At 43.9% G+C, this 25570-nt stretch overlaps 2 protein-coding genes across 4 annotated transcripts in view; one reads left to right on the forward strand and one right to left on the reverse strand.

The window, feature by feature from the left end:
- The window catches only part of NUDT4 (nudix hydrolase 4), a 45405-nt gene extending 35873 nt beyond the window's left edge, over positions 1 to 9532 (forward strand). For 2 of the 3 annotated variants that reach the window (XM_038756361.1, XM_038756363.1), the window contains 3 exons: positions 842 to 886; positions 4364 to 4451; positions 6525 to 9532. In XM_038756361.1, the coding sequence (XP_038612289.1) occupies positions 842 to 886; positions 4364 to 4451; positions 6525 to 6727 (336 nt within the window). In that variant the 3' untranslated portion in view covers positions 6728 to 9532. The remainder of the gene's footprint in view (positions 1 to 841; positions 887 to 4363; positions 4452 to 6524) is intronic. The other variant, XM_038756362.1, reaches the window with a different exon arrangement.
- A 6658-nt stretch (positions 9533 to 16190) lies between these two features.
- UBE2N (ubiquitin conjugating enzyme E2 N) overlaps positions 16191 to 25570 on the reverse strand; it is a 46642-nt gene continuing 37262 nt past the window's right edge. The window contains exons 2-4 of the mRNA XM_038756364.1: positions 20973 to 21219; positions 20651 to 20791; positions 16191 to 19923 (exon numbers count right to left, since the gene is read on the reverse strand). Coding sequence (XP_038612292.1) covers positions 19883 to 19923; positions 20651 to 20791; positions 20973 to 21219 — 429 coding nt within the window. The 3' untranslated portion in view covers positions 16191 to 19882. The remainder of the gene's footprint in view (positions 19924 to 20650; positions 20792 to 20972; positions 21220 to 25570) is intronic.

Raw genomic sequence — 25570 nt, forward strand, 5'->3', positions numbered from 1 at the left:
AGGGTCTCTGTAATAGTGGTATGTGTTAAGCACTTACAGTGTACCAATCATGGGGTAGATGTAAGATAATCAGGTGGGACACAGTCTCTATCTCACACGGGACTCACAGCCAAAGTAGGAAGGAGACCAAGTAATGAGTCCCCATTTTACCTGAGGCATAAAGAAGTTGAATGACCCGTTCACACAACAGGGAAGTGGCATCATCATCATCATCATCAATCGTATTTATTGAGCGCTTACTATGTGCAGAGCACTGTACTAAGCGCTTGGGAAGTACAAATTGGCAATATATAGAGACAGTCCCTACCCAACAGTGGGCTCACAGTCTAAAAGGGGAGAGCCAGGATTAGAACCGAGGTCCTCTGCCCCGGGCCCATGCTCTTTCCACTAGGCCAGCATGGGTCTCTCTCTCCCATTTTCCCCTCTCCCCAGCATGAACCAGAAGTATGACTTCTCTGGTGACAGCTGAGTGCTCATATTGGAGCAGCTGCTGTGGTCCCTTTTGGACTAGTAACACCTCCCACACACATTTCCAAGAGCCACCAACTCCCAGAAACTGGATCGGGGTGGTGTGGACTGCTGAATGAGTTTTATGTGATTTAGCCTCTAATGAAACTTACTTCCCATTAAGTCACCTTGCTGACAGACTCCAAAAGAGCCTTCATAAGGTACGCTGAGGACCATTAAAATGAGGATGCTTCTAGTTCCAATCGCCTACTTCCCATTTCTGATGAGGGTAGGAGAACTGTTGTTTATGGAACCGGTGAATAATTGAGAAACTCTAGTCTCGAGGCACAAAGGCCTGTACTTTTGAAACAGAAGTTGTCATCTTTATCTGCAGGCTGGAGTGAAAGGAAAACTAGGAAGACTGCTGGGGATATTTGAGGTGAGTTCCCTGTAAAGAGTCAAAGATATTCCCACTCTTCCCTCCTGAAGGGCTGTCCGTCAGAGGGGCATCTGGGTGATTGTGCTGCACTTGGGATGGGGCCCTGCTTTCAACAAGGGCATTGCCCTTTTGTCCTGGTCTCCCTCTGACGTGGGCAGCACTTCATGTCTCAAGTGCCCCCTCCTGATTTCCCAGTCAGGCTTCACCCCATCTCCTCTCTCTTCCCAGCCTGTACTCTTCCTCCTCTCCCCTTTTATGAAGGATACATACAGGAATTTGAGGTAAAACGGGAGGGTTTTGAGAGAAAATCAGTGGGTCAGAGTTTTGAAAAGTGTTCCTGTTTTACCTGTCAAAAACTTGGGCCCCACGGAACAGTGAGGGGACCTAGATTCTTAGGCTGTTGTGAGCTTAATAACGTGATTAGGTTTTTGAAGAACTGTGCCCCGCCCCCAGCAGTAGAATTTTACAAAATACCTGCACATGTTTTAGTTTAGGTTTCTACTAATTCCTGATTGCTGAGGCTGTGTATAATACTGTGAACCCACAGCCTTGGGGATTAAACCTAAATAGGAACAAAAATGCCTCCAGAACTTGCAGAGTATCATTCAACTTTACGGGAGGCCAACCAGAACTTTCCTCTAACAAATCTGTTGGTGATGGACTCTCCGGTTGGGAATGAAGGATGAAGTCTCAGCCCCAAGACATCAAGACCCGTGATCTCTTTGGAGGAACTGATTATAGTGCTAAGGCTCCGTACGGCCCCATCGTCATTGCAGACACTCAGATTTGTGGGTTTTGCTTTTTTCTATGGGCAGGACCCATTTATGGCTTAAGTGACCACAGCATAGAAATAACTGGTATTTAAGCAGTTATTATATGGCAAACTATAATCAGATTAAGACATTGTCCCTGTGCCACAGCATCCCAAGTCTCAGTAATAATAATAATGATGGCATTATGTCCAAAGCACTGTTCTAAGTGCTGGGGGGATACAAGGTGATCAGGTTGTCCCACAGGGGGCTCACAATCTTAATCCCCATTTTACAGATGAGGGCACTGAGGCTCAGAGAAGTGAAGTGACTTGCCCAAAGTCACAAAGCTGACAATTGGCGGAGTTGGGATTTGAACCCATGACCTCTGACTCCAAAGCCTGTACTCTTTCCACTGAGCCACGCTGCTTCTCATGGCTTCTCAGTAGCCATGTAGCCTTTTGGCCAGCTATTTTAAAGGATTCCCACCGGGCCTGTTCACCGTCCAAAACACCCTAGGTAGTTTGTCGGTCAGAAACGTTCCCCACTGATAGCAAAGCCCCTGCGGACAGAACTGGAGCTAGAACCGAGATCTCCCGCTTCCCAGAGTGATGCTCTTTCCACTGCACCAGCAGACATAGCCTTTTGGAAGCGAAGTGTGTCTGGCCGGTGAAAACCAAGCAACTTGGAAATAGGAAAAAAAAAAAAAGTCCAAATGAATTTTTCCCATCAAGGCTTCTCCTGTTTCTTGCATTGCAATCATGCCCTGTGTTTGCTATGAAATCTTGGAAAACTAAGAATCCTGGAAACTTGAGTGTCATATTTAGGGGTGAAAAGTCCATTGCATAGTGAAACTGGAATATTGAGGTAACTTGCATCATAATAATAATTAATAATAATAATAATAATGGCACTTAAGTGCTTACCATGGGCCAAGCACTGTTCTAAGCCTTGGGGCAGATGTTAGGTTGGAAACAGTCCCTCTCCCACATAGGGCTCACGTTCTCTATCTCCATTTTACAGATGAGGTAACTGAGGCCCAGAGGAAGGGAAGTTACTTGTCCAAGGCCTCACAGCAGACGTAGGGCAGGGTCAGGATAAGAGCCCATGCCCTTCTGACTCTGAGGCCCTTGCTCTATTATAATAATAATGATAATATAATAATGATGACATTTATTAAGCGCTTACTATGTGCAAAGCACTGTTCTAAGCACAGGGGAGGTTACAAGGTGATCAGGTTGTCCCACAGGGGGCTCACAGTCTTCAGCCCCATTTTACAGATGAGAGAACTGAGGCCCAGAGGAAGGGAAGTTACTTGTCCAAGGCCTCACAGCAGACGTAGGGCAGGGTCAGGATAAGAGCCCATGCCCTTCTGACTCCGAGGCCCTTGCTCTATAATAATAATGATGGCATTTATTAAGCGCATACTATGTGCAAAGCACTGTTCTAAGCGCAGGGGAGGTTACGAGGTGATCAGGTTGTCCCACAGGGGGCTCAGTCTTCATCCCCATTTTACAGATGAGAGAACTGAGGCCCGTAGAAGTGAAGTGACTTGCCCAAAGTCACACAGCTGACAGTCGGCAGAGCCGGGATTTGAACTCCAAAGCCCGTGCTCTTTCCACCGAGCCCCACGCCACTTTCCCGTAATGCAGCTGGGGTGTGCGGTACTTCTCGTTGATATCTTTTCTTAATATACATTACCAGCGCTTAGAACAGTGCTCTGCACATAGTAAGCGCTTAACAAATATTATTATTATTATTATTATTATTATTATTATCAGCACAGAAAATAGTACTGGTACAAAGAAAACCTGGGGCTAACAGATGCATGTTCTGAAGAGGCTTAATTTATACAACATTTTGGCCAGGGAAGGGGAAAACGGTTTGTTGCACGTGTGAGTTGTTTCCACGGAAGTTGGTGGTTTTGTGAGCAACCACATAGTGCCATCTCCTGGAACGAAATTGGAAGCGGCAACACAGCCGCCAACTTTTACGGATCTGAGATTCCGGGTAGCGTGACGCTATTAATAACGATCGTTTATTTAAAATGTTAGGGGAAGCAACATCCAGGGGAGCAGTGCTGATATTAACTGTCACCTCTTGCTCCGGAAAATACTGGTTGAAAGATTAGGAAAAGTTTCTGCTACTATCATCATCATCAGTCGTATTTATTGAGCGCTTACTGTGTGCAGAGCACTGTACTGAGCGCTTGGGAAGTCCAAGTTGGCAACATATAGAGACGGTCCCTACCCAACAGTGGGCTCACAGTCTAAAAGGGGGAGACAGAGAACAAAACCAAACATACTAACAAAATAAAATAAATAGCTATGTACAAGTAAAATAGAGTAATAAATAAATAGAGTAATTATAGAGTACTTGCTATCATTCAGCACATACTTATCTGCTCCCTTGTACATATCTATTCTATTTATTTTATTTTGTTAATATGTTTTGTTCTGTCTCCCCCTTCTAGACTGTGAGCCCACTGTTGGGTAGGGACTGTCTCTATATGTTGCCAATTTGTACTTCCCAAGCGCTTAGTACAGTGCTCCGCACATAGTGCTCAATAAATACGATTGATGATGATGAAATGGTGTTTGATCCATGGTCCTTGTGCCTAAACAAGAAGGGAGGATAGAGGGGGTCTTGTTTTGTTGAGATTGTCCAACAGTCAGGGCACGCGCTTGTAGACTAAAATGTTTTGTGCGTTTCCCTTTTGATATTCAAGCAGAACCAAGACCGGAAGCATAGGACTTATGTCTATGTCCTGACAGTGACTGAAATTTTGGAAGACTGGGAGGATTCTGTTAATATAGGTAAGTAATGCTGCAAGCTTTTGTCAAGCGTAGATGCCGGTAGACAAATCTTCAGACCAACAATACGTACATACCTATCAAACGCCACCTTCTAGGAACCGTGATTCTCTTTTCCAAAGCTAAGCTTCAACTTCCCTCAGTAGCTTAAACTTTTCTGCCTGGGGCATGAGGCATCTCAACTGGTGGATCCCAGCTGGGAGTCACTGGACGCAAAGAAAGCAGCGTAGCGAACCTGCAACCAAGAAAGGAGCAGCTCTTTGAGGTGAAGCTTGGGAAAGCTAAAGAGTTAAGGAGACGTCAGCAAAAACCGTGCCTGGCCCATATATCACTTGCACAGTGTGGGCAGAACTATGGGTCCTGCATTGAGGTACCTCTGGGTGATTTTCAGAGTCCGGGGCATCTTCTTTGGGGGTGAAATTTTATCTATTTGTGACACTTTACCCTGCCAGTGCCCCTATGTCTGCTGATGCAGTGGCCATGCCTCCTGTATTGCAGTTGGCTCTCAATTGGTTCCGTTAAAAGCGTTCAGCAAAACAGGGCTGAAAAGGTAGTTTCCCTTAGGAAAATTGTACGGTGCGTTAATGCATCCCTGTGACCCAAAACTGTCACAAATGTTGGATAATCCAAATAATGGAAGTGTGCCGTGGTTAAGGTTGTTTTGTGGATGAAGATTAAGTCAAAGCCTTAAGTATTTGACATCGTGTTGAGCAAAAGGGCATCTTGTGCTAGCAAAGTAGAGAATTATCTGTGCTAAATTAAGAAAGGCACTCGTCACCCAAGCCCCGTGCCGAAGTCAAGATACGTTGTTGTAGCTCTGAGTCCTTCATGACCAATATTAAAAGACTGAAATGAGCACAGGGAACATTATATTTTGGTTTTCAAAGAAAGAGCAACTGTGGAGGGGGAGAAGTAGTTAGAGAGGTAGGTGTTAATTCCAGGGATTGAGTAGTAAACTGTGTTTAGGATTAACTAAGAGTATGAAGCCTTCTACCTAGTGCCGAGGAGGCGTACACGGGGAAATTAGACATGATCCCTGACGCTCAGGGGGCTCTCTGGAGACCAAGGCAAGAAACAGACTGAGTGTGGACCCCCTTCCTTCCACACCCAAAATGAGTCCCTTTTCCTCCTTCATACAGTGACCTAAACTGGCAGCTGCAGTTGGCCTTCAAATAGGATGACACCTATCTAGGTTTCCCAGTTTACAAGGTGTTTTGTTTTTTTTAAAAAAAATTATTATTGAAGATACATGTATGTCTTGATGTGCAGCATAGTTCTGCCTAGGAAGAAGCTTGTCAGATTGATCGGCTGCTTTTGCAAGTGTGGATATGGGCTGACAGCGTTACAACGGAATAATATGTACTACTTAATAGGAAACATCAATTCTGTTGCCATGGATTAAACTGTGTAAGATGTCTTGTTTTTCATACAGCTCAGTTCTATGCTTCATGAAAATCTCCCTACCTGAGTGGTCCTGCATTACTGATTGAGCGAGCTATATAGTTTTGTAAGGAAAATGGTCCTTATGTGGACCAGGGCCTCCAAATACATACCTTCTCCCGCTGAGGTGCCCCGAGTATATACAGCGTGTCGGCTCGGTATTTAAGCAGTTACTATATGGCTGGCGCTGTACAAAGTGCTGGCGTAGATATCTACCCTGATATCAGGTTGGACACGATTCATGTCCCACGTGGGGCCTTTAGAGTCTTGATCCTCATTTTACAGATGAGGTAACAAGCGGATAAGTGGTAGAGCAGGCATTAGAACCCAGGTCCTTCCGAGTCCCAGGCCCCAGTTACATCCCCTAGGCCATGCTGCTTCTCTTTGCCAATGTGCCTAATCCATGATCACAAAATAAACCAGAGCTTATTTGCAGGTCCAGCTGTCGGCACCTAATGTGCATTGGCCACCTGCACCCCAATCAGGTGTATTGAGGTCCATTAATATAGCTTAATCTGATAGCACTTTAGATGAACCAAGAGCCACTTGGTGGTGACTTTTTTTCACCCTAAGTATATCAAATAGATTGCCGTGAGACTACTTCTGTAATGGCTTATGATTTCTAATATCTTCCAGGAAGGAAGCGAGAGTGGTTCAAAATAGAAGATGCGATCAAGGTTCTTCAGTGTCACAAACCTGTACATGCAGCTTATTTGGAAAAATTGAAACTGGGCTGCTCTCCAATTAATGGAAATTCCATGGTCCCCTCCCTTCCGGACAACAATTCGTTGTATGTCACTTCTGCACAGACTTCTGGGTTACCATCTGCTGTGAGATAGTTTGTGACCCCTTTCCCCAGGCACCAGTACAGGGAAAGAGGGGCACTTCTGGGTTCCCATGCAAACATCTGCAAATATTTAAATTTTGTCTAAAATGCCATGCATTTATGTATCAAATCATTTTTGCATGTACTTAAGCTATTTTGAAATTATTTTCCCTAACAATGTAAAATACTCAGTAAACCAAAGCCATATATAGAATTTAAGATGCCTTAACTGGCTTTCCCCGACCCCCTTCCCACCAAAGCTCTCAGATTTTCTAGTCTGTCAACTTTCTCAACTACTCCATGGAGTACTTTGTCCAGGGGGAGGGGGTTATTTTATAGGGCAGTCTGAGAGGGAGGAGGCATCACTGTAAATGTATTTAAGAAACTGGCTGGATAAATCTCTTGTCCCCCTTATTTGTGGTATTGGGTTTTACAGACTTTCTGGTGCATTAGCTTTTTCTGTAGTGAAAGGAGAGCATTTTAATTGGGGGCTCCACAATTTTTTTAAGGCTATATTTTTACTATTGCAATTTTGTATGTCACTTCAAAGGAAAATAAACTTATTTCTTTAAAGACTCCTGAAATAATTCCAGCTAAGTATCAACCTTGATCTCTTCGCCTTCTCTTATTCACCATCTCCCCATCACCACCCAAAAAAAGGTAGCTTCCTGTGGTCAGAATGTTTTCTGGTTTTGACCTTTTTCAAGGATCTAAAACTTGCAGTCTTATATTTTTTTCCCCCTCTCTCTCTCTCCCCTAAACAGAGTTCTCCATTTGGGAAGGTGAGACATATTTGAGGATTAGGTCACCTTTTGGTTCCGGAAAGCAGATAGGAAGCTAATACAGTCCCACGGCAAACTCTCCGTAGGGATGATGGTTCAGATTCCGTTCAAACATTCCCCTCCACGACTAGGCAAAGACTGGAATCTTTTTAGACCATCCCATTAGCATGAAGTGATAAGCCAGGATGGGAACTGGCCTAATTACATTGTTCTGGATTTTTAAATGCTTTCCATTTCATCACTTGAACCCATCATGGAGAAGTAATTGATGCAAGATCATATAACAAGTGTGTGCTAATATTCTAAATGCCGGCAAGCAGCCGGTCATTAACAAATTACTTCAAAACCGTTTTTTTTCTAAGCAGTCCCTTGTAAATGCATACGTACCTTTTCTGAGAATTGTTTTCACCTTCCCATAACCACACCAGAATTGTGGCTGAAGTCGAATCTTCTCTATTATGAAGCTCACTTTAGAATAAGTGATCATTGTACACATAGCATTTAAACACTCTGTAAATACTCTAACTGGTAAATAGTGAGTGTAAAATGGAAAGTAAATGTAATTTAAGACTTTGTTACTCAGTACATATTAGTCTACTTTAAACACAAATTGTGTAAAATGCTGCTATAAATTGCGTGCTGTTACACTTTTTAAGGAAATATTGGTGCCACAGTTCTTGTTTAAAAAATGAGATCTTGTGCTTTGTGTGTGTGTGTGTGTGTATGTGTGGACTAATCAGAACCACAAGGATTAAGTACAGGTTTCAGTTCAAATGAATCTAGATTTTGAAAATACTGCTAAATGAAGGGAATAGAAAACTTAAAAGGAATTTAATCACCCTAATTTCAAAATTCTAATTAGGCTGTGGCAAAATCAGGAAACCATTTTTCAGTATCACTTTTCTACTTTGCCTTGTTCAGAGATAAATGTATTTTTTTTAAATCTGCACCTAAACTCAGTCTAATAATTGCCATTAGGTTTTGGCTAAAATCTTTTGTGGAGTTTTTGAACTAAAACAGCACAGTAAATGTGGATTTTTTTTATTTTTCCTCCAAATCCTTGGGAATTAAGGTTGAACATGATACTATTAGCAGTAATGCATGATATTTTGTAATTCTTGAATGATATAATTGATAAAAATGTAAAAATGTACAGTATTGTGTTAAATTCAGAGTTGCTAGCCTATAAATACTTTGTTGTATAATGTTGGGTTAACCATTTGTACTTTGGGCCACAGCAAGATTTTTCAGTGCCATACAGTGTGCAAATCTCTATGCAACTTGCAAATTTCCCTTAATGACCAGTCTTAATTCCTTATGTCTCTTTGTACAATTTAACACTTTTTTTGAACTGCAATGATTGTAAACTTACATGATGCTGGTGGTTTGTTTTTTTTTTAATCTAAAATGCTTGAGTAAAACCAGTGATCAGGTTGCATAGAAGGTGAGTCCATTTTGGGTTCTGAGAAGACTTTAAACTATGATTTAGGAGCAGGGGATACTAACCCTTGCGTTAACGGCCTTGGTCGATGGTCCTGTGGCTTTTCTTCCCCATCTGTCACTTTGAGAACTGTGGTGATTGTATGTTCTTAAGTTGTAGATCTGCTCATTTTCCCACTTTCTACTTCACCCCTCTGCCTCTATTCCCACCACCCGAGGAATGACCCAAGGACACTTGTTGAAACAATCTCAAATCATGTCTTGCAAGCCAAAATTGACATTTTCAAGCTGGTTAAGTGCCATACTCTTATACCGTAAGACCCTGTAGCATGCAGAGGCACCTGAAGTATTCCCTTCAAACCCCACACCTATCACCAAAAGGCCCAAAGTTTGCTTTGCTAGCAACAGGGGGCTAGCATATTTAAAGGAAGCCCCATGTTCTGTTTCTTACAAAATTATGGAGGGAGCAAAACAGGAAAAAAGCTGTAAACATTGCATCACTTTGCATGGTTTTCTTTTGAAACTATTGATGTACAAACAATTTTGACTTTTTATAATGGGGATAAAATACCAAAATAAAAACCTAATGCAAGGGCTATGTGTGTGCCTTAGCTTTCTTTCAGTACAGCAGAAGCTAGGTCAGTTATTCACCTACCTCCATGCTACCTTTGACTTACATGACCAACAGGGCCAAGGATGCCAAGTACAATCCCTTTAATTAGGGCTATGTTTGTACATATTTATTACTCTATTTTACTTGTACATATCTATTCTATTTATTTTATTTTGTTAGTATGTTTGGTTTTGTTCTCTGTCTCCCCCTTTTAGACTGTGAGCCCACTGTTGGGTAGGGACTGTCTCTATATGTTGCCAGTTTGTACTTCCCAAGCGCTTGTACAGTGCTCTGCACATAGTAAGCGCTCAATAAATACGATTGATGATGATGAGGAAAGGTTGGGAAGTGGAATGGAGATAGGGGGATTTTGGATTTTGGACTTATCCACTATTTTGGCTAAGTGGATTTTGGACTTCAACTCTGTGTTTGCACTGTGCTGCACCCCTGCCCACCTTTTCGCTCGTTGTCGCAGCGGGAACGTGACTGACAGGGAGAAGACTGTCACGGGGTGCCGCACTGAATCACCTCCCTCACACAGACGCTGGGTGAGGAAGTTTGTGGGCCGGGACCAAGCTCACCTCCCATCTGCAACATGAGCCTCCATCCCTGGCTATGGAAAGGGATAAAATCCTTCAGTTGGAGTGACTGAGAACAGACTCGTCAAGCGCTTGCTCTGTGGTGGGATGGGACACAAATTTGACCCCACCCAGAACTCACAATCCAAAAGGGAGGGAACACGGTCCATTTCAACAGTAAGGGAACTGATTGATCAGTCAGTGGCATCTGGAGCACCTACTAAGTGCAGAGGTCTGTATTAAGTCAGTACAATAGTGGGCATGATCATCGTTGCTCTCAGCTTACGAGGAAGGAAGCAGGTGGACGCAAATTACACGTGGGAAGAAGGAATATTAAATGCAAGATACGTATGGGGGTGCTAGGTGGGGGGTACCTCCGCCTCCAGAGAGGAAGCAGGGAGGGGGTAGCATCCCCAAGCCCATTCACTCCCCCTCACTTCCCTGTATTGACCCTCAGAAAATCGCCCTCTGGCCTTTCCTGATGCTCAGACTCTGAAGGAGTCAGTTGCCAGGAAGCGGCTCTGCCCTTCTTCCTGCAGAAGTTGGATGGGCCGGTCCAGCGTGCGCTGGAGAACCACCCCGGGAGGGAGACACCCTCAAAGAAGCCTCTTGGTGCCTGGCGTGACTCACTCTCTCCTCCACCCAGAAACCTGTTTCCCCAGAGTCTGAGAGGAAAAGGGCTGGGGGCTCCTCACCTGGCTTCAGTAAAGCACGGCAACAGCAAAACAAACTGAAAAGGTCCTCCCTCACTCCCTCTTCTACCCCTCAAATCCTTCTCCTTCCCACCAGAGCCACTGGAGAGAAGTGCGGTAGGGGAGGGATGGGGACGGGAGAACAGAAGCCCGTGCAAGACCCTCCAGCAACTCTTGTCGGCACGATGATGGAAATGGACCAAGGACCATCCAGGAGGGGCAGGAGGCAAACGGTGGTGGAATATAAGATAGCGAGAAACAACAAGCAGGGGCAGCGGGGCACTACCAAGTCACTTGGAAAAAGATCAAGCGTTGTTCCAGAACCGCGACAGCAGAAAATAGCTTTGATGCTGAGCCAAGATAACAACCCCAAAAGGAATAAGACGCAGAGGGGGAAAGGGCCTCACAGGCACAAAGAGTAGGGAAACCTGCCCACATAACCCAGGGAAGCACGGCTATTTCAGCTCGCTGACAGCGGAACTTCCTGGGACACAGGCCCAGCCCTCGAAAATCTCCACAAACTAAGTCAATGCTGTCCAAGTCGTCGCCAACAGCTCAAGGGGTTAGATTCTTGAAGGCCTCAGGTCTTTCATCTAAAAAAATACATGCAATAGACACCTCTTTAAGAACGGTGCTCTTAAAACGGGCCATTATCCTTATGTATCTTCGTGCATCAATCTGCGTTTTCTACCTTTCTGTAGGAAAGTGTGTGTTTTCTTGTGTGTGCTGAGTATAGCTCTCTTTCGGTTTTAATCGTAAATTCACTTTCTGACAGATTTAGCTGTGCAGAGCAATTGCTTTCAGAGCAGTTGTCCTCTACAACTCTGGGGACGTAGCAGGAAATGCCCAGGACTTTTCACTTGCAGCTCCCACAGTGGGCTCCATCCATTTTTGGCAACTCCTGCCAAGAGAATCTGCCTCCGCGGCCTTCCCAAGGCCAACGGGGGACTCTGCCCCTCTCTCCTTTCCTCCCCATCCCGCCCCAGGCTTTCTCACTGAGATCCACCCATGGCTCCATCAGAGGTCGAAGACAGGCCAGGCCAAGATCCAGGAAGAAAATCATGGCAGGTTCCCACCAGGAATCTCGGATGCGGTTCTTGTTCCTGCACCTCAGGAAGGAGAAAATATCAGGCACAAAGAAGAGTGCAGAAAAGACCCACTAAAATGATCAGGAAGACGGTGCAGCGTCCCGGTCTGACTGAAAGATGAAGACCGAGGGGGACGGGGTCGAAGGGTTTGGACGGAAGACCAAACAGCATGGGCTGAGGAGTCGGGAGGACTTGGGTTCTAATTCCAGCACTGCCACGTGTCTGCTGTGTGACCTTGGGCAAGTCGCAACTTCTCTGTGCTTGTGTTTCCTCACCTGTGAAACGGGGATTCAATACCTGTTTTCCCTCCCACTTTAGACTCAGCCCCAAGAAAGACAGGGACTGTGTACGATCTAAAGTGTTTCATGTATAGTATAATTAGTATATTAATATAGCGTAGAATATAGTATAGTATTTTTAATAAATACCATCATCATTTTCTTGGATTTTGCTCACAAGCAATTGATAATAATAATGGCATTTATTAAGCGCTTACTATGTGCAAGGCACTGTTCTAAGCACCTTCTAGACTGTGAGCCCACTGCTGGGTAGGGACCGTCTCTATGTGTTGCCAACTTGTACTTCCCAAGCGCTTAGTACAGTGCTCTGCACACAGTAAGCGCTCAATAAATACGATTGATTGATTGGTTCTAAGCACTGGGGGGTATACAAGGTGATCAAGTTGTCCCACAGGGGGCTAACAGTCTTCATCCCCATTTTACAGATGAGGTAACAGGCCCAGAGAAGTTATGTGACTTGCCCAAAGTCACACAGCTGACAAGTGGCAGAGCCAGGATTCGAACCCATGACCTCTGACTCCAAAGTCCGTGCTCTTTCCCCTGAGCCATGCTGCTTCTTTAATTAGCTAAATCAGACAGGTGAGCAGAGGGAAACGGTTGTGTAAAGGTGCATTTTATTGTCACACTTCCTCCCAGCATCCCACTGGATCAGACTCAGAAGATGGAGCTGGATGGGCTATTAGGCTTTTTTTAATGGTATTTGCTTACTATGGGTACTATGTGCCAGGCACTGTACTAAGCGCTCGCGTAGATACAAGCTAATCAGGTGGGACACAGTCCATGGTCCAGGAGGGGCTCACAGTCCTAATTCCCATTTTACAGATGAGATAACTGAGGCACAGAGAAGTTAAGCGACTTGCTCAAGATCACACAGCAGACGAGTACAGTCCGAATTAGAATCCAGGTCCTTTCGACTCCCAGGCCTGTACTCTATCCACTAAGCCACGCTGCTTCTCCCGGTAATCATCATCATCAATCATATTTATTGAGCGCTTACTGTGTGCAGAGCACTGTACTAAGCGCTTGGAAAGTACAAGTTGGCAACATATAGAGACAGTCCCTACCCAACAGTGGGCTCACAGTCTAAAAGTAATGACTACTAATGAACCAGAATGCAGTTGCCAAGGGTGACAGTGGATTATTGTCCAAGTAAACTATGCAGGAGCCTAATGGGATCGACCTGTAGGACTAGCAGGGTCTGAACGCCACATGCAGGGCATCTGATCGGACTCTCTCAGTTGCCTTACAACTTTCGCTCACGGCCACAAATCCAGGGGAACACCACTAGCCAGAAAGCAGGGGGCTGCCTCTGAAGAAGGCAATCAGCCCATTTTACAAATGTTGATTTCCAGAAATAAGGCGGGTGAATGGTCATTTTGTTGGTCAACGTCAATCAGGAGCCGCCGGAGGTTTGCGCTTCCCTACTACGGCTGTAAACAGATGTGGCCACCGGGCAGTTCCAAGACGAACCCAATTTATTTATTTTATTTGTACATATCTATTCTATTTTATTTTGTTAGTATGTTTGGTTTTGTTCTCTGTCTCCCCCTTTTAGACTGTGAGCCCACTGTCGGGTAGGGACTGTCTCTATTTGTTACCAATTTGTACTTCCCAAGCGCTTAGTACAGTGCTCTGCACATAGTAAGCGCTCAATAAATGTGATTGATGATGATGAATGAGGAAAGAGCGAACAGCGACCGACAGAACCAGAAAAACACCCACGCAGGATGAGAGATTGACACTGATCCATGAGATGGGTACCAAATCCAGGAGCCACCAGCAAGAAGAAGAATGGTGGTATGTGCCAGGCACTGTACTAAGCACTGGGGTAGATACAAGATAACTGGGTTAGAAACAGTCCCTGTCCCACACAGGTACTCCCACTCAATCCCCATTTTACAGACGAGGAAACAGGCATAGAGAAGTTAAACGGCTTGCCCGAGGTCACACAGCAGACAAGCGGCAGAGCCGGGTGGTTTTCAGTTGTAGAGTCACTTAATGTGAGGCTCATGGAGAAGTTAACACGATGGATTCTACCAGGAAGTTAGGTGTCCCCAGTTTCTTGACTGGAACTTACCTGCGTCTGTAAGCGTGACTCTGCCCCTTTTCATAAAAGGAACGTGCCGAAAACACCCGAGTCCTCTGCCAAGCCGCACGCCAGGGCTGTTAGCCACAGTCATCGGACACGCTCTTGTTCTGGACGGGAGAGATCCGGTCAGAAACCGGCTTTCGACCTCTGCCACTGTGCCCCGCTAGTAGACCGAGGATGGCGGGCACGCACACGCTAACCTCACCCGAGTTGGCCTCCCAGCTCTGGGCGAGGCCGGGCACCAGAATCACTCTCCAGAGTTTAGAGAGGCTCTGTTTTAAGCCAAAGGTCTGAAGGTTTGCAAATATAAGTGCCCTGGCAGGCTGAGGGGCACGTTGAAGGGTCACTGGATTGCAGCGTCCACTCCCTGGTCTCTGGGGTTAGAAGGGTCTTACCTCCAGGTCGGGAAAAATCAACTTCTAGGTGTGTTTATGTTGTTTCTTGGGGTACACAAAGGCTGATCCTGGCCCAGTTAAGGATTTTCCAACTTTCAGTCCCTGCCCATCACATTGCTCTTGTACAGGGCAGCTTCTATGAAACACTTCCCAAAGCCCAGCTTCTCAAGGCCTTCAGGAGGGATTGCATTGCATCTGTAATGAGCAACATCAACCCCAAACTCAACTCAGCCAGGGAAGCCAAGCCCTTGCACTTGGCACTGAATCGTCACTCTGCTTTCAGATCCTTTCCCAGCTAGAAGCCAATATATGCAGGCTTCTCGAGGGCAGGGATCATGTCCCCTTATCTACTGTACTCTCCCAAGTGCTTAGCACAGTGCTCTGACCCTCGAGAAGTGCTCAATAAATACCACTAACCGGGGGGACTCCAGAAAGATTCTGCGATTCTTAGACCTCGCTCAGCCGGCAGTTTTCAGGTAGGAGGGCTGTATGTTCCTCCTGACAGAATGTAAAGCCATAAAAATCCAGCAAGATCTACACTGACTTTGGAACATACAGAAAAATGGGAATATGCAAGGTAGTGGGACCGAAGCAGCCACAATGGCTATCGAGAAGCACATCTTTTACTGAGCTCCTCTCCATCGCACTGGCCTGGAAAACAGTGATAGGTGAGAAGACACAGCTTGTTTTACCATTCAAACCTCTCTCCATTAACACAGAGCAAGGTCAGCGAGTAGAGCCGCATGCACGGCCCCCTTAATTTTTCTAATTTCTTCCCTTAGATGATCTTTTTTACACCCCCGAAACTGGCATTCCTATATAAACTAGCTACCTGGTTTTATTAGTTTCTAGGCAAATGACAGCACCATTTAGCAGAAAGACTATGGGACTGAGTGAGGAGGCCTGGGTTTCGAATCCCAGTTCTGCCTCTTTTCCTACTCAGTAACCTTGAGCAAGTCACTTAACTTGTCTGTGCCTGTTTCCTCGTCTCTAAAATGACGATACCTGTTCTCCCTGCCCAAGACCGTGAGCCCAAGACCGTGACCATATTCGATCCGACACCGTATCTACACTAGTGCTTGGTTCATCATAGTTGACAAACACCAACTTTTTATTCATAATAATTCTGCTCTGCTCAAATTGCTTTGCAATCCCACACACTGAAATTTATCCTATTGTACAACCTTGTGACAAAGAAGTTGCCTGTTTGGGGGGAAAAAAAACACCACCACAAACTTCACTGACCACCAGTTGCAATTATTAGTGGCTGGCTAGTATGTTAATAGCTACTGGAAAATAATCAATTTTCTGGTTCCCAAATGAACCAATATTCGAACATTCCAATTTTCTCACAGATATGATGCTCTAATTCTCAGGGGGAAAAAAAGATCTAAGAATTTGGGGGGCGGAGAGAAAATAGGGTAGAGAGGATGGCAAGGGAGAGTCACTGGGATTTTTTCCCTTAAATACCATGAACTGAAAATAAATATGGAGATATTCAACATTTAAATGCCAAAGTTTATTTTTTTTTTTACATTTTGCACAGACAAATGACTTTTATGACCACTGTTCAACAAAAGCACGGTAGTACCATGAAAAGGACTGCTGTCTTTCAAACTGAGTTCAATGGATATAATGAATAATTAGTCTTCCTTTAATTTCAGTATTTTACATTACAATCAAGACATGTTATAAATGGAACCAGTCATGTCTCTAAGAGTAACCCTCCATTATTCCGAGTAGGAATGTACATACATTTTAAGGGAAATACCATCCCATTCGTACATTTTTACACTGGCTCAACTTTAGCTTGTCCATTAAATTATTAAACGGTAACTAATGGGTTGGGAATACGCTTTCTTGAAAGCTATTAAAGTGACATTTTGTTTTAGACTCCAGAAATCCCCAACCTCGAAAACAAGTTTATTCTAATGATTTTATGTAAAATTACATTCTTAAACCTCATTTCCATGCCAGTGTATGGCTAAGCATCAGACAAGGACAATTCACCAAGAGGATTGATTGTTAGTATAACTATAATAAAAGGTAAAGGACCCTATTCCTTTTTTCTTCCCTAAATACACACACATACACACACAGATCTTAGTGTTAACATGACTAGCGTGATTGTTCTTTTCAATTTAGAGAACTGGGACCCCAAATTTGTGAAATCCACCCTGTGGCTATCAATCCTAATACAGTATATATAAAATAGTCCTATTTTTTTTTTCATTTGATTTTTGTGTGTGTATTAGTTCTCAGAGCAGCCAAAAGCATTCGAAGGGCCACTCGCTCACTGAAGTTCTGTTAATGGGGAGCGGAAAGGTCTGAAAATAGGATCTGCTACATTGAAGGCCAACACATTCATTTCTAAACTATGCGGCATACTAGAATTTCGGCTCACTCCGTCACACTTGGGAATCCCAAATGGAAAGCACAGATGTTGGGGCATCATCAGAGACTCCTGAAAGATATTCCTTTAACACCTGAAAGAAGAGTCACGTGTGTGTGTGGATCGAACACGTCAGATAAGAGAAAGAAGCTGGGGTTGGGGTAAAAATGGAGGGACACATGAGAAGCTTTACACATCAGCCTCAATGAAGACAACTCCCTATCAGAATTCATCCGGGAGATCGAGAGACATGCACACTAACGTGATACAGAGGGATAAAACACATGCAAATACTGTGTGTCCTGTACTGCCCTAAAACGTTGCATTTCATATCTTAAGTGAAACTGCTTAAAAAATAAAAGGTCATGACTGACTCTGAAGAGGAATCTTAGATCGAAATTAAAATTTTTTCCAAGAACTGGTGTGCCTCAAGAAGATTTCTCTTCATGTTTTTACACCCTTTACCAACAGCCTCTTCCAATGTGATTCCAAAGCAAAATCAGTTAGGCCCTACCTCCAGCTCCTTCCAAACCAATTAGACCTAGCCTCCACAGCCTCTAACAGGTCTCTTAAAAAAAAAGAAGAAGAAAAGAAAAAAGGACCGTGAGAGAATGTTTTTATCAAGACAAGTACATCCGTGCAAGCATTTGAAAAGAAAGAAGATGTTATTTGATTATTATCACCAACAGTGCTCTTTTCCTTCGAAAATTTGGACTTAAATAGGTATGTCGTATGGTCAAGTCAGAAGATAACAATTCCGAGCCACCTGCTATGTAAAGATAAGTTCAAACTGAGTCGTGTACTTGATGGAACAGTACCTTGATCAGTTACCTGTAATATGATCAGTTTTCCACTAATGGCATGCACGGAAAGTCCAACAGGGATCCAGACTCCCTCGTCTGGGACAAAAAAATCCGTTTCGGAACTGTAGTCAAAGATGTTTGACCATTCTGATCATTACAGATCTACTGCAAGTTGCAATGTGCCCTCAGAATTTCTGCATGTTTTACAGACTCACAAAAATCTCATTAGTTCTGAATTCAACTAACACGTTCATCTGGCAGAGCATCTTGAGGGACAATACCAGTTACCAGTCACCAAAAACAATTACATTGAAAATGTAATTTTAATAGATATTTCTTCATCTTACATAAGAGCACAATAAAATACACCACATTTTGAAGAAACTTCAGATTTACTGGAATAGGAGTGGGAAGAGGTCAAACAGACTACGTGACTATCACCTTGAATTATAAGAGACGAGGTTTGCACTGCAAGATACAATTTACATAGTTCAGATTGGCCTGTCCACTATTTGGAAAAGAACGAGGAGTCAGAAAAAGGAGGAAGGAAGAAGGCAAAGGAAAGCCTGAGGCGATGGAGAGAAATGATGAAGCAGGGGGTAGGGGAATCAAATCAGAGACCTGGGCCGGAAAACATATTCACCAAGATAAAAACTGAGGTCGAAGAAAATAATCAGCTAAGAAGTTCATCACTCTTCCTAACGAAGAAATATTTTTGGTGGCACTTAATCAGACTAGTTGCTGATGGTTTGTTCTTCAGGTCTGGGGTAATTAATTAGCTCAGTAAATTAAAACCAATGATTAGCAGGGCTTTTGACCTCTAATTTTTCTCCAACCCACAAAATGACATCCCCAGAAATTAACTGGGATTTAAAATAATTTACAAATTCATTCCAGACATGATGTGACATATCAAAGGAAAGTTACACACCGGCCCGCCACAACTGTTGTATTTCTCCTGGACAGTGATTTTCAAACATCCTAAACAGGGCCATTCGATAATCAAACCAATGAGGTTGCAAACGTTTAATCACATTTTCTTAAAATCATTTAGAAAGAACATCCATTACTGATGAAATCTTTGTCTATCCTCCTGGCCAGTTTGTACATACTCGTGCGGCAGGGTGCGATCACAAATCTGCTTCAAAAACAGTAGTTGGCCATCCAACTCTTAACTATTTAATATGTTGGAGGGGGAAGACCAAAAATATAAAGTTGTTCCTTCTGGTTTAAATCCTTAAATACGATTGTCACATTAGGGAACCGAAATAAACACAGCAAAATAAACTGTACAAAGGCAAATTAGAATAACAAAAAAATATTTTACTAAAACATAGGATTTACAGAAGAGTTTCCAGACAAGCCATACAAAATGGTCACAAGCTTTTTCTTGAGAGGTTTCTACACCTGATGGCAGAATCACAATATCAGTAAGGGCTGTGATGCTTTGCTTAATGTTCCCATTTTTGTTCCAAAAAAATAATCAAGCTTGTCCATCTACAGCGTCTAAGGAGTTAGACTTAGCTAGAGGGTATATTCTAAAAATATAACTGGTTAGCTGCTTTAACCAATGCAATTAGCAACACCATAAAAAGGGGGGGGGGGGAGGAGGGAGAAGAGGAGCCCACAGAATTTAAAAACAATAACAAAACAACAAAAAGACACAACCCTGCAGCTAACCCTGACAACTACCTTCATTCACAGTGCTTATACTCAAACCATGATGAAAGAAACGAATAAAAAGCAGGCATATGCCACTGCTCTTAAACCATTTCACAACAATCCAAATGATACTGCTAGTCTCTGCTCATGCTTTATAACAGTGAATCGGGGACAAGACATAGATTTGCTAATGTGCATTTAATCACCAAAGGACTGAAGATGTCTGGGACTTTTATTCTGTACTGTTTCTAAGACTGTGTCCATTAAATGCAAACCAAAAAAAGGGAAGGTCTTGGCAGAAGAGAAGTGATGCCCACTTGATGATCAGATCCAACTTAAATATTGTTCATGGCATATAGCCTAGTCCATGCTCTGGCTGCAGAGAGACAAACATGCACAATATTTAATAAAGAAATCACAAACCGCTGACTTCGGTACGCGCTATTCTATCAAACTCATTTTAATAAGCACAGTGGCGATGAATAGAGTCTGTTACGGCTACAGGGCTGTCATCCTCACCCTCCAAAGTTCCTTTAAAGTTGTTTTCGGCAGACTTGGATGAAAACGCAAATAAGGCCATGGAATCATTGAGGTCTATCAAACTACAATTCATTCATTCATTCAGTCAGTCAATCGTATTTATTGAGCGCTTACTGTGTGCAGAGCACTGTACTAAGCGCTTGGGAAGTACAAGCTGGCAACATAAATAAATAATAAATAACAATAATAAAATAAACAAATAAATAAATAAATAAGTAAATGAATGAATAAATAAATAAATAAATAAACAAGCATACAATCGCATTCCTCTAGCAGAGACAGGTTCAGGGTCCAAGTGCCCGATTCTCCTGGACTCCTAAGGCTACGAAAATGAGCTGGAGGGACCCACGACTCTCTAGGCCAACCCCGCTGTGATCTGTCGGTGAGTTGGCCTATTGACTTGCCTGGACCTTGAGAAGTACAAAGCTAGTACTCGCGGTCACAGAAGCAGTCACTCACTGACAATTCCCATATTTAGATGCATTTTTAAAGCCTTCACCGATGCTGGGTGCCAACAGGGCTGCAGAAACTCAGACCCGGCAGGAGCACACGGAAATGCATACCTGTTTCTATGGCTTGGGCTTCATTGGTCTTCCACTGCTCCGCTACATCATTTGCTAATGGATCGTCAGGATTGGGAGCGCTTAACAAAGCCTGAATTGATAGCAGCACTGTACGGATCTGCAAAGCTGGAGACCATTTATCTAAGAAGACAACAGTCAACAGGTTTCAAAACACATGACCTCCAAGGGGCTTACCGCACCTCCTTCCCACAAAGCTAAACTGTCCTTTAACAAAAGAAAATTAAGGCAGTAGATCGTTAACAACAGGTCATGCTCAAGGGAGAAGGAGAAATTTTGCTAACACAGTAAGGGTGACACTTACCTTTCAAAATATCTAAACATATTCTTCCCAACTTGTCTACATTAGGGTGATAAATTTTGGTCATGAAACGTACTTTAGGAGCTGCCATCGGGTATTCTTCTGGAAGGAAGAGTTCAAGTTTAAATGTCCCTCCCTCAAAGGGGGAATCCTGTGGACCTGCAATGACCACATGAAAATAACGTGCGTTGCTTTCATCTGGTTCTGCTTTTATCCCAGGAACTGGTTCGGCCAGCAAGCGCTGGGTTTCCTACAATACAAAACAGAACACAAAACAGCTCTGTATAAATATCGTTACCTCATAGCTTTGACAAACACGAATAGGTTCGCTTCAGCAGAAGCATCCATAAAAGATTCTTTACCACTTCCTAAATGGCAGGCAGGTTATACAACAAAATTCACTAGTGTAGCAATCAGAAATATAACAGAATTTGGATCGCCTGATTCCATTTGGGCTCATGATTTCCAGCGAACATCTGACTTACCTCTTCACAAAATTACCTTGGCTACCCCTTGCTAAATTTAGATAGCAAATCAGACTCTAAGACTACTAATTACACCTGTTCTGTGATCAGGAATTAAAAGTCACTAGGGTAACCCGCCGGAGAATTTGTAAGGAGTGAGACAGAGTTAATGAGTCCTTTTCACAACTTCAAAAGCATCCAAAGGAAAAAAAATGAAGGGGAAAATTCTCTTTTAAAATTGCTCCCCCCCTTATTAAATACAAAGGAATAAGGGAGCTAGAAATAAAGTTGTCACATCTATAATGTGCCTTCATTCATAGTGCCATGAAAATAATTCCTGTATTCTGCACACAATAAGCGCTCAATGAGTACAATTGATTGATTGAAAACAGACTAGCCTTATCAGAATTCATAAAGTTTATTTCTATAATATGGCATAAAATGAGATGGAAGAAAAAATGGACTTAGCAATGATTCTACTATCCATCACTGAAAAAAAACCAACCATGCCCCCCTCCAAAAAAAGAAAATCACCAAGTTTTCAGTTAGGGAGTGAATTAACAGGATTTACTGTAGACACTTTTTAAAGTCCCTGGGGAATAAAGGCAATGAAACCCCTGGCTGCAGCAACGGTGACAGCTTCAAGAGGCTGGTAGATGGAAAGGCTATCTATTATGGTAGAGTAAAAAAGCTGTGCTCCATCTTTTAGACACTTCCAAACATTTTAACCAATAAAAAGAGAGGTAAAATGACTAAGGTTTGAAAGCAAGCCTTCAGAGACTGTCGTTTAAACGGTCGGGAGCTACCAAATATGTCCTTTGGTAACAGGGTTGGCAAACGGAAAAGGTCAACACAATTGTCCATCAAGACAATTCATACGTTGCACTTGAAAAGTATTTCCAAATGTTTATTTTTACTCTAGGACTTCCATATAAGGGGGTCATAGGAACCCTAAAGAACCCTTCGTTCACAGTTTGAGCAAAGGGGCACCTGATTTAATCGATACTAAGAGCTTGGGTGAGGACAATAATACAGAGTTGGTAGACACGCTCCCTGCCCACAATGAGCTTACACACTAGAGGGGGAAACAAACATAACTTATGCACATCTCCACAAATCTCCGGGGGGCTGAGGTATGGGTGAATAAGGGGTATAAATCCATAAGACTTTTAGACTTTTAGACTGTGAGCCCACTGTTGGGTAGGGACTGTCTCTATATGTTGCCAATTTGTACTTCCCAAGCGCTTAGTACAGTGCTCTGCACATAGTAAGCGCTCAATAAATACGATTGATGATGATAAGACATAAGAGAGTGGGAGAAGAGGAAGTGAGGGCTTAGATGAGGAAAGCCTCTTCAATGAACTGTTCCCGGGGACAAAGTGTTGGGGATGAGAAGTGAAATGGCCAAACACTGCTTTCCTTTCCACACAACAGCACGTATTGAGGAATTACTCTGTACTAAGAGAGTATGGTAATAGTTAGCAGACATGGCGCCTGCCCTCAAGGAGCTTACAATCTACTGGGGGAGACTGACACCAAAATAAATTACGGGTAAGAGGAAGTGACAGAGTTTAAAGATACACATATGCAGGTTACCAGTGGGAAGTGGGGGTTCCTGGGTACTTCGGTGACATCAAAGTGCAGAAGTGGCAGCTGCTTTTGGTGGGGAAGGGGAGGGGGAGGAGAACAGGTTTAAGAGATTAATCAGGGAAGGCCTGCGTCTTGGAGATGGCAATAATAATGATGGTATTTTTTAAGCGCTATGTGCCAAGCACTGATCTAAGCGCTGGAGTATTTCAGCGCTGGAGATTTGAAGTTGGGGTCAGCAGTGGTCTGCTGGATGTGAAGAGGGGAGGACTCTCAGGTAGAACGGAGAGTGTGAGCAAGACCTTGAGAGGGAAGGATACAGCAAGCTCGAGTCCAGCAGAAGAGGGGCAAAGATAAGTGTGGGGTGGGAGGGAAGAGAGCTGATTGAGTCCCTTAAAGATGATTGTCAAAAGTTTCTGCCTGATCCACAGTGAAATGAACAATCACTGGAGGTTTCTGAAGATGGAGGAGACATGGGCAAAACAATGTTTTAGAAAAATGATCTATTTGATCTATCTGATCTATCATTTAGAAAAATGAGGTACGGGCAGGAGAGGGGAGAAACCGGAGTCTGAGAGATCTGGGACGGGGGTTGACGCAGTAATCGAGATAGGACATTAAGGATTTGGACCAACGTGGTAGCAGTTTGGAGAAGCGAGGGACAGATTCTGGAAATGGCGTGAGGAAGTAAATCGACAGGACTTCCTCAGACCTTTCAAGTTTTCCAAGAGACAACTTTTATCCCTTCATTTTAGAACTGCCCGACAGTACCCCCTAGAAACAGTGAAAATTAATAAAGAAAACTTTAAAGCTTGCATGGACATTTTTCTTCCTGGTATTACTCACATATGGCTAATGTGAAATACTTCCTAGCAGGAACCAGAGACCTAAGAAGCCTGGAGGCACTATGGTATGACATAACAGAAGGAAAAAGGGAGGATATTCTGAAAAGCGGGGAGACAATAATATAGTCATTTTTTCAACACTTGACCTCTGCCAACCCTACTACATTTCTGACACATCACAAAACAATTCCACGTTGGATAATGCGATGCTAGGGCACCAGGATTTCTAAATACACACGGGCTGGGCTTAAAAACAAAACCTGGTGAGCCATGCATTAGCAACCCTGGCGTGTTTCAGAATGTTTGAACTGCCTACTGAATAGCTGCTTCTAAAGCTTCAACATCAACCCAGGCCCAAGCTACTCACCTCACCCCTCCCCTCCGCCGTCTGCTGAGAAGCCAGGCGGGGAAAACCGGAGCAGAAGCAGCACAGAGAGCGGTTAAAGCAGTTCAGAATCCCCAACCACCAGGGCTAGTAACAGCTTCTGACTTACCACAGCAGGGCTGACACCCACCCGCTTCCACACCCAATCATTTTCCCTGCTCTCCCTCCCAGAATTACATACCAACAGAGATATGACTGTTAGGGGTCTACCTATGGTAGATTCCGTGTGTTCTGAACTACAGTTACCTCACCAGCACGGAGGCAAATCTCATCCAACTGGAGAGGAATGAAGCAGACAATGGGGGAATACCCAAGCAGCACTGTTTTAGTAAACTGAAATGGGGCCCAAATACAGACAAAAAAGGAAGACCTGACGATGCGTGGTCTCGAACAATGAGGTGCAGCAATGAGGTGTTGGAAAACAAGCGGCCAGGGACGGGTCAGCCTACAACATGGCCATCAGGAAGGTGGGTTGCCTTCCCCGAGCAGAGATTTTGGGGGGCCGGGGGGGGGGGGGAGACAGTTTGGAAAACAGCAAAAAGTAGAGCTCTGCATGCCCAACAATTTATCCAGCCTGAGGAGTAAGTGCCCACAAGAAAGCTGCGGGTTGGGCCAGGTAATTAAGGGTTGTTCCGTTGTACTGGACTCTCCCAAGCGTTGAGCACAATGGTCAAAGCTCAATAAATGCTGTTGACTGACTGACTGATTCTAGCAGTAGCTGTGGCCACCCCGCGGCCTACATGGCGGCTACCCTCCCCATCCTCATCCTTTCCGCCTCCAGAATCCACTCAGGCCCACCTCCTCCTGCCCCGTGGGTCCCCCACCCGACCTGTTCCTTCTTCTCTACTCACTCGCATCCCCTTTGGATTCAGAGAATCTGTGGGAGAGGGCACAACTGACGGGAGCAGAGAAGGCCGTTCTGCCAACCCTGTCTCAGAGTTAGTCAGTCAGTCAATAGTATTTATTGAGTGCTTACTCTAAGCAGGGTACTGTACTAAGCCCTTGAGAGAGTACGATATAACAATAAACAAAGCCCCTGCCCACAACGAGCTTACAATCTAGAGGGGGAGGCAGACATTAATATAAATAAGTACATCAAGGATCCATGATTCCACCTGCAGGAAAGCTGGGGGGTTGGGACAGTTGATCTTCTTTGGGGTTATGGGGTCGTATACAGCGTTAAAACAGGGTACCTCTGTAGGTTATAGGTTGTCTAGCAAAAGGGACTGCAAAGAGCAAACTCAGGATAGAAGCACCATGCTACTTTTGCACGGATATAATGTGCCACTCAAGGGCAAGTGCCTTTAGAACAGGGATCAT

The sequence above is a fragment of the Tachyglossus aculeatus genome, chromosome 14 (assembly GCF_015852505.1).
Source record: "Tachyglossus aculeatus isolate mTacAcu1 chromosome 14, mTacAcu1.pri, whole genome shotgun sequence".
Lineage (NCBI taxonomy): Eukaryota > Metazoa > Chordata > Mammalia > Monotremata > Tachyglossidae > Tachyglossus > Tachyglossus aculeatus.